At 42.0% G+C, this 10,185-nt stretch overlaps 1 protein-coding gene across 1 annotated transcript; it reads left to right on the forward strand.

The window, feature by feature from the left end:
* Positions 1 to 7,481: 7,481 nt before the first annotated feature.
* Positions 7,482 to 9,922, forward strand: LOC110911867. The gene is made up of 2 exons (XM_022156516.1): positions 7,482 to 7,715; positions 8,035 to 9,922. The coding sequence occupies exon 2, from the start codon at positions 8,037 to 8,039 to the stop codon at positions 9,756 to 9,758; it is 1,722 nt and encodes a 573-aa protein (XP_022012208.1). The 5' UTR covers positions 7,482 to 7,715; positions 8,035 to 8,036; the 3' UTR covers positions 9,759 to 9,922.
* Positions 9,923 to 10,185: the final 263 nt, after the last annotated feature.

Here is a 10,185-nt window from a genome sequence, read left to right on the forward strand (position 1 = left end):
TTTTCATTTGAATTGATTGTTATGGTGTGTAATCGATTGTTAGTAACAGGTTGATTCTTATTTTAAACTAATTAGAAACCATACGTTCTTGGTGCCGTTGGCAATCGAGATATCATGGGTATAGTTAGGTTTGGGTAAGGGTTGATTGATCATCGGGTGATAACCTCACGTTCTCGGAATCTGAGTACTTCATCCCCTTTCATCACTGCAATTGTTTATACATGAACTATGTCTATGTAGTTCTTCCTAGTTGAATGATTAACACAAAAGTTGAAGCAAACCGGATACACAAGATAGTCGTTTATCTCTCAATTGTTTACACCTCAAATTCTTATTTTGCAAATTAGTTAAATATTCTTAGTTATTAAAACCAAACAAATCAAACCAACTCGTGAATTTTATTTTTCTTGCAATTAGTTTAATCTAGTTAACTTAGAGAAGCAATTCAAATAGCACATTTTCCACAAACTCCCTGTGTTCGATACCCGCTTGCCACTATTTACATAGTTGTTTTTGGGATTAAATTTGCGTGACCACGACATCACGTCAAATTTTGGCGCCGTTGCCGGGGAGTAGTGCGCAACGTGTGTTATTTTTTTTTTTCTTGCTTTAAGTTTGTTATTTTTCTGGTTTACGCGAGGTGTGTTAGTGTGCAGGTATTTACAGGTGCATGCGTACTAGGAGCTCTCACAAGCTATCACCATTGGCGTTTGATCCGGAAATCGAGCGAACTTTGCGAGCAAACAGAATTTTGCTAAGGGAAAATACAATCAATAGTTCACCAACAACACCAATTACACCGATTACACCACTTCGATACATTATGGATCCACCACCACCACCCACTACGGGTGAATTCACCTCATCATTCATACCAACATCCACTCAACCCTCACCAAATACTACTATTCCACCAAATACTACCGAACCCACCATACTTCAACAGGTTACACCAACCAACACCACACAACCCATTACTACCCAAGAAGAACCAACCGTCACATTTAACCCTTCCACTACTATACCACCATTATCCCATTTTTTCCCGGGTGCGGGTCCATCATATTCGAGCCATACTATGGCACCAATTTCGTCTATTGTCCATGCTACACCGTATCGACCACCAAATCAATCGGGTTTCCAATACTCGACCATTCCATTTGGGCAATCATCGGGAATTCAAGGAGATGGGTATGATGAAGGTTATGAGGAATTTGAAGGTTTTGATGAAGATGGGTACGGTTATGGGGGTGATGGAGAGCAAGGGGAGTACGGTTATACGCAAGGCCAAGTACAAGTGATTCCAAATGTTGGTGGGGTACAACAACAACAACTCATACCTCAACATATTAGGCCGAGGCCACAAGGGCCGCAATTGCAACGTCCGGTTCCTTTGCAACAAGTTCGACCACAACAGGTGCAACCGCAAATTCAAAGGCCAGTTCAACAACCAATGGTACCACAAGGGCCCATGCAAAGACCAATGGGTCAAGTTCGTCCAAGAGGTCGATTTGGTGTGCCAAGGAGGCATCTTAGGGAAAATGCAAGGGGAATTGAAGCACATTTTAGACCGGTGATAACGCACAATCCTTCACCGGTGGTTATTCCTCATAACAACCAAGGGAGAACTTTTGAAGTAAGAACCAATTCTTTACAAAGTTTGCCGAAATATAAGGGGCTAGCAACGGAGGAGCCTTATTTCCATTTGGAGGCCTATGACTCAATTTGCAATACTCTTGGGAGTCAAGGTTTTTCGGCCGATGATATCAAGTTGGTACTATTTCAATTTTCTTTGGAGGACAAGGCAAAGAAGTGGTTCTACACTTTGCCTTCGGCATCTATTTATACTTGGGCGGAGATGCAACAAACATTCTTAGACGAATTCTATACCGCCCAAAAGACCAATGATGCGAGAAAAGGATTGAGGAGCTTTCAACAACAACAAGGCGAAATGTTCCATGAAGCTTTCGAGCGTTTGAACATGATGATTAAAAATTGTCCACACCATGGGATTGAGCTTTGGGAGTTAATGAACGCTTTTCATGAAGGGTTGTGTGCCGAAGATGCACGAGATTTGATGTCCATTACAAATGGGACATTTGGCACAAACTATGAGCATGAGGATTGGGAATTTTTGGAACAAATGGCGATCACCTCAAAGAGAAAGGCTCAAGCTTCAAGGAGAGCACGACCGGCCGTTACCCGAACACAAGTGCATGCGGTCAATGATGGTAACATACAAACTTCTAATAAAATTTATGATGTTTGTGCATTGTGTAATGAAATAGGTCATGCGGCGGAAAATTGCCAAGGAATGGTGGAAGGGCAATTTGAAGAAGTTCATGCCATTCAAGGTCAAGGAGGGGGTGGTAGAAATTACAATATGAATTCTAACACTTATCACCCCGGGTTGAGAAACCATCCGAATTTTCGTTATGGGAACCCTTCGAATCAATCAAACCCGAACTTTCAAGGTAGCCAAGGGAATTATGGTTCGCGCCAACCTTACAATAATCAAGGTGGATATAGAGGTGGGAACAACCAAGGATACCAAAGGCAATACCAAGCGGGTCAAGAACAAGGGGGGTCTTCGGGTGGAAATGAAATGATGGAAATGTTGAAGAATATGCAAGCGGAGATGCAAAAGAGGAACCAAATGGATGACGCACGCATACAAAAGGATGAGGCGCGAGACAAAGCAATCCAAACTTTGACCACTCAAATGGGTCAACTTGCAACCGAAGTGTCCGAATTGAAGAAGGGTAAAGGTCAATTACCAAGCGACACTAAGGTAAATCCATCCCATGGTACGTCAAGAGGTAACAATGTTAATATTCATCATGTGAGTGTTTTGAGAAGTGGGAAAGAGTATAAAACCAATCCTTCACCGGATTTGGTTGAAGGGGTGGTTGAGGATATAACGGGTCAAGAAAGTGAGGAAGAAAACGAACCACCCATTGTTTCTTCTAAAAAACCCAATTTTGAAAAACCCGAAATTATTAAAGAAAAAGAAAAAGTAAATGAGGGTGAGGGGTCTAGTGAAGTACCGTTTCCTTCGGCTTTATTAGACCCGGGTAGAAAAAATTTTATTTCAAAACGGGGTCCTCAAAAAGAGGAAATGTGGGAGGTCTTCAAACAGGTTAAAATTAATCTTCCTTTACTTGAAGCTATTAAACAGGTACCCGCTTACGCCAAATTTCTAAAGGAATTGTGTACTCAAAAGAGGCAACAAAAAGTGCCTAAATTGGTAGATTTGACGGAGCGGGTAAGTGCGGTATTGAAAGGAGACCTTCCTCCTAAGTTACAAGATCCGGGAACGCCCTTAATAAATATTCAAGTTGGAAATTTTCAAACCACGAGGGCATTATTGGATCTTGGAGCCGGAGTAAGTATCCTACCGGGGGGGTTATATGACCAATACGATTTTGGTCCATTGAAGCGGGTTGAGACAACGGTTGTATTAGCCGACTTGTCTCATAAACTTCCCCGGGGTATCGTACGGGATGTTATAGTTAAAGTTGATGAATTTTATTATCCCGTTGATTTCCTTGTGCTAGATTACTCATCCGCGGACCCAATTCAACAACAAAATGTTATTTTGGGTCGGCCATTTTTGAACACCGCACATGCTATTATTGATTGTCGCTATGGCACAGTTGACATGACATTCGGTAATAGAAAAATGAGGTTGAATGTTTTTACTAACGGTACTAATGCGTATGGTGATGAGTGTTTCTTAGCAGATTTTATAGATGGTTATGACCCGAAGGTGTTCGAAGAAGAAATTTTGGGTTCTTGTGTTTGTGATATGTCTTTGCAGGTTCACACATGCGAGTTAGAGGTTGAAGAGAAAGAACAAGAGGCTCTTGCGATGAAGGAAGGAAGTCCACCATGGACTTACCAAACGGATACATTACCGGTGAAAATCAATTCGGGCACCAAGCCTTCTTTGGAAAGTCCACCAAGTGTAGAGTTGAAGGAGCTACCAAAGCACCTAAAGTATGCATTTTTGGGGGAGAATGATACCTTACCGGTAATCATTGCTTCCAACTTGGAGGTAGCTCAAGAGGAAGAATTGATGCGGGTGTTGAAGGCTCATAAGGCGGCGATTGGGTGGACGATAGCCGATTTAAAGGGTATTAGTCCATCCATTGTGATGCACAAGATTATTACAAGTGAGGATGCAAAGCCGACCCGTGAAACACAAAGAAGATTGAATCCAAATTTGAGAGAAGTGGTGAAGAAAGAAGTTATCAAGTGGTTGGATGCGGGGATCATTTATCCCATTTCGGATAGTGCATGGGTAAGTCCAACGCAGGTAGTGCCTAAAAAATCCGGCATCCAAGTAGTGAAAGATGAACAAGGTGAGCAAATCGCCACTCGCCCGGTAACCGGGTGGCGAGTGTGTATTGATTATCGAAAATTAAACGCGGCTACCTCAAAAGACCATTTCCCGTTACCCTTCATTGACCAAATAATTGAGAAACTTTCCGGTCAAAAATATTATTGTTTTTTGGATGGGTATTCGGGATATAACCAAATTGCTATTCACCCGGACGACCAACACAAAACCACGTTTACATGTCCATATGGTACATTTGCTTTTCGGCGAATGCCATTTGGACTATGTAATGCCCCCGCCACGTTTCAAAGATGTATGATGAGTATATTTTCGGACATGGTTGGGGAATCTCTTGAAGTGTTTATGGATGATTTTTCCATTTTTGGTCCAAGTTTTGACTCGTGTCTTAATGAATTAGAAAAAGTTTTAAAAAGGTGTGTTGAGACAAACTTGGTACTAAGTTGGGAAAAGAGCCATTTTATGGTTCAAGAGGGTATTGTTTTGGGGCATGTCATTTCGGACCGGGGAATGGAGGTAGATAAAGCAAAAATTCGGGTAATTTCATCTTTACCCCCACCAAAGAATGTTAAGGGGGTGAGATCTTTTTTGGGACACGCGGGATTTTATCGAAGGTTTATTAAAGGTTTTAGTGTAATTACAAAACCTTTATGTAACTTGTTATTAAAAGATGTTCCTTTTGATTTTACTGACGAATGTTTGCAAGCGTTTCATGTTTTGAAGGAACAGTTGGTGAAGGCTCCTATTTTGCAACCACCGGATTGGTCAAAGCCGTTCGAGATTATGTGTGATGCTAGTGACACGACTATTGGAGCGGTTTTGGGGCAAAGGGTAGATAAAAAACCGGTGGTGATATACTATGCAAGCAAAACATTGTCCGAGGCGCAACTCAACTACAACACAACCGAAAAAGAATTATTAGCGGTGGTGTATGCCTTGGACAAGTTTAGGTCTTACATTTGGGGGAGCAAGGTGATAGTGTATTCGGATCATAGCGCGGTCCGATATTTAATGGAAAAGAAGGATGCGAAGCCCCGGTTGATTCGTTGGGTGCTTTTGCTACAAGAATTCGACCTTGAGATTCGGGACAAAAAGGGATGTGAAAATGTTGTTGCGGATCATTTGTCCCGAATCCCGTTGGAAGGTGTTGATGACCCAAGTGAAATCAATGAACGGTTCCCGATGAGCACTTGTTGGCCGTCTCTACTTATGTTGCACCTTGGTATGCCCATTACGTTAATTATTTGGCTAAGGGTGCAATTCCAAGTCATTGGACTAGGAGGAGGCGACAACAATTTCTTAGTCAAGTGAAGCAATACATATGGGACGAACCCGACTTGTTCAAAATCGGGGCCGATCAAGTGATACGAAGATGTGTTCCCGAAACGGAAGTTCTAGAGATTTTGATTCATGCTCATTCATCGGCGTGTGGTGGGCATTTTAGTGGGAACAAGACGGGTTATCGGGTATTAGCTAGTGGGTTTTATTGGCCCACGATTTTCAAGGATTCTTGTGAGTATGCCCGGAATTGCATCAATTGTCAAAGAATGGGCAATATTTCGAAACGTGATGAAATGCCGTTACACCCGATTTTGGTAGTAGAAGTATTTGATGTTTGGGGAATTGACTTCATGGGTCCTTTCCCAAACTCAAATGGGTTTTTATACATTTTGGTGGCGGTTGATTACGTGTCGAAGTGGATTGAAGCTATTGCCACGAGGACTAATGATCACTCCGTTGTATGTAAGTTTGTGCAATCTAATATTTTTGCTCGTTTTGGTGTGCCTAGGGTGATAATAAGTGATGGCGGGTCGCATTTCAAGAATTTCAATTTTGGAAAGTTGCTCAAGAGATACAATGTGAACCACCGCGTTGCTACACCATACCACCCGCAAACGAGTGGTCAAGTCGAAGTTTCCAACCGGCAAATTAAAGAGATTTTAATGAAGACGGTGAGAACGGATCGGAAGGATTGGTCAAGCAAGCTTGACGATGCGTTGTGGGCCTACCGAACGGCTTACAAAACTCCACTTGATACCACTCCTTATCGGATGGTTTATGGGAAAGGATGTCATTTGCCTATGGAGTTGGCACACCGGGCGTATTGGGCAATTAAAACGGTAAACGCAAACTACGATGAAGCGGGTCGGGCGAGAAAACTTCAATTGAATGAAATAGAGGAAATAAGAGATCAAGCCTATGAGTGTGCATCCGCGTACAAAGACAAACTTAAAAAAGTTCATGATGCGAAGATCAAGAAAAAGAACTTTGAAGTGGGTCAGAAGGTGTGGCTGTATAATTCAAGGTTGAAATTGTTTGCGGGGAAACTAAAAAGCAAGTGGATGGGTCCTTACGTTGTCCGAAGAGTGGGAAGGTTCGGAGATGTTGATATTCAAGACGAACGAACAAACAAGCAACAAACGGTTAACGGGCATCGCCTCAAACCGTACTTGGAAGGGAATGATATCAACAATCTTGAGCTAGATAAAGTGGGCTACATTTTACGCCCAGTGGATGACGAGGAAATGTGAAAGAGGCCCAGGTTTGGTATTTGTAAATATTTAGTGTAGTTTATTGCGTTTAGAATAAGTCTCGTTTAAACCCGGTGTTTGAAACAAGTGTGGGGAAGTTCTTATGAATTTCCCGAACATAGTGTTGAGGACAACACGGGTTTTTAACGGGGGGTAGGGTAATATTTTAAGTTTTTCTTAAAAATTATAAAAAGCACATAAAAAAAATTTTTTTTTTTTTAAAACAAGTTTTTCCGGTCCCCCCTATGCCCAGTACCCGCCGTAAGCTACGGTGGGGGGGGGGGCGTAGCTTACGGCGGCAACTCAATAAACAAAGTCTTACGGCAGATGGCCCCTGTCTTACGATGCACTATTTTTGCCCAGAGATGGCCGTAAGCTACGGCATGGAGCCGTAGCGTACGGCGCCGAGCAAACATTGGGGCCCCTCTTGTCGCCGTTCATGATTAAAAAAAATAAATAAATAAATAAATAAATAAATAAATAATAAAATCCGAAATTTAATAATAATAATAATAAAACAATCAAATAAACCCCCAACCACACATCTCTTTCAATCCCCAACCACTCATTCCCTTCTCTTCTTCTTCTTCTCTATCAAGAACCCTAAAACTCCATTAATCCCCAACCTTCACATAACCATAACTCTCTCTAAACTTATCCGATTCAAGTGATTTTTGAGTCTATTTTGGGTGAAATTTCGCAAGGAACTCAGATTTAGTCCTGAATCTTGAAGATTCCTTTGTTTTGGGTCGGATTTGGGTCTTTTTGGGGGTTTTTGTGTGAACTTCAAGGCTTTAGTGATTCTCATCTTCTACAACACCAAGGTATGCAATTTCTGTTCATTCTTTGAATTACATTGAGGTTTGTAAGTTTCCATTATGTTTTTACTTACACACTTGCTTGTAGGAGATAGATGATAGAACTTTGTAAACCATTGATTGTTATTAGTATAAATGTGTTGATGTTTTATGAAACTTTGTTGGAAAAATTCTGATTTTAGGGGACATCATGCCAAAATTTTGTTTGAAAAAATAAAAATTTTGGGTTTTTGCACATTTATACCTATAACATGAAGCAAGTGTGGGGAAGATGGGATAAAAATAACTAACTTGAATTGTTTGCTTTGTTTTTGAATGTGTGTAGGTATGGCTTCTAGGAAAGGAAAGGGAGTTGCAAGTTCTTCCCAAGGGGATGCGGTACAACAAAAAAGGAGGAGATTGGCTCGGATTGGTGACCCGGACTCGGAGGAGGATGCACCGCCAAGGGGGCCAAAGCCGGATTGGATAGTCGGCTCATTGTTAGACCAACCCGCGGAATGGAGAGCGGATTTATTTCACGAACAAATGAACAAGCTTAAACAAAGGGGAGAAGCTTTTATTTGTGAAAAAGAAATCCGGGAGGCTGATTTTGCCCCTTTCAGGATTATAGCAAAGTTTAACGCGTTGGGTTGGGGGGCGGTCACAAAGTGTTATGATGGCGAGAAGAAGAAAATGTATGACACGCAGATTCAAGAGTGGGTGGCATCACTTGAATGTCCCCCATTCAAAGCTCCAAATAAGATGCGGTTGGTTGGAAAGTGTAATGGTGTGAAGGTAGAGATGTCATATGACTCTTTGCGCCGGGTAGCAAAGTTTGATGATGGGCCGGCCAATGAGTACATCTACCCAAGTCTTAAGGATCTTTACCACGAGCCCGCTAAACATCCACAATGGCAAAACATGCTTGATTACCTCTTCCTTCCGGGCACAACACATGGGAAATTATATAGAAGAAATTTAAGAATGGAAGCGAAGTTGTTATTGACGTTGTGCATGTACAATGTCATGCCAAGGCGAGGTGACAAGATGGAGGTACGGTTTCAAGAAGTGCCAATCTTGTATATGATGATGCGTGGGTCACCTAAGATTCCTTTCCGATTTTTGGTTCTAAACAACATTTGGTTGAGCAAGAATAGTAGGGAAAAGAAGATTATACCTCATTGCCGGTTGATTACGGCATTGCTCAAGAAGTACGGGGCAATCAAAGGAGATGAAAAAGGGTCCTACAAGAGGTTTAGACCATTCGACCTTAATAATCTTGGGTCGGATTGGACCTACACAGAATCGGAAAGGTTTCATAAATTGAAGACGGGTGGTAGAAGGTGGAGAGCCTTAAAAGTGGATGCGAGACCGTTGAGACCGGGAGAGGAAGAGGAACCCGAATCAATGGATGATGAAGTGAGTGGGGATGATGATTATCGTGAAGACACTTTCACGGTAGATGTTCAAGGAGGAGGTTTCGGTCAAGCGGGGGTTCAAGGAGCCGGCGTACAATCTGGTTATGTGGGTAGTGCATTTGACTATGCACAACAGGCTTATGACCCGTATTGGGCCCATTCGGGGGATATGGGTCAAATCATTCAACAAAGGCGACCACCCACATTCGGTAATTGGAGTGAACAAAATCAAGTGCTATTTGATCAACAAACATTTACGGGTGCTAGTTTGGAGAGGGCTATTAAAAGAAGTTACGATAGAAATGAGCAATGGAACCGTGCTCATAGATATGCCCGTGAAGAAGACACGAACAACCGTTACTTGGATGATCGTCAAAGACGCATGCATGACCAATGGCATGCGGAGCAGCCAGTTGTAGGAGATCCACCCATTGTGGACTACACCACATTGCCACCATATGATGGTAGTGTGTCATACCCCACCCCGCCATTGCACCATTCTCAATGGGTGGACCCGCATGCCATGAGTTATCAACAAGCAAATCCAAGCAGTGATCAAGGAAGCAGTAGTAGCGGTGGAGCATTTGGTTTTGGTGAGTGGACGGATATGATGACGTCCATCTTTGGGCCTCCACAGCCGAAGTATTACTAGCCAGGTCGTATTTCGCTCCTTTGTACATTTTTGTATATATGTCTATGTGTTTATGTTTATGTTGCGGTTGGGAGGTTGGGTGGTGTTTGTGTTAATATGTTGATGGGTTGTGAGAGTTGGTGGTGTTTCTAAAAAAAAAAAAAAAAAAAAAAAAAAAAAAAAAATTTGGGTTTGAGAATATAAGCAATTGGGGATGTTCTTGTTGAAAGCGATCTTTCCCTCAAAACCATACATTGGGACAATGTATCCCAAGTGTGGGGATGGGGGAAATTTTTGAGAAATTCAAAAATTTTTGCAAATCCAAGCGAAAGTGTAAAATTTTGAACACTTGATATTGTTCCATTTGACACACCGACACCCATCTCTAATCTTTTTTTGTTGGTGAGAATTGAGCCACGCATGATTGTTATTGATATTTCATTGTTTG

This window comes from Helianthus annuus, chromosome 15 (assembly GCF_002127325.2).
Source record: "Helianthus annuus cultivar XRQ/B chromosome 15, HanXRQr2.0-SUNRISE, whole genome shotgun sequence".
NCBI classification, from domain to species: domain Eukaryota; kingdom Viridiplantae; phylum Streptophyta; class Magnoliopsida; order Asterales; family Asteraceae; genus Helianthus; species Helianthus annuus.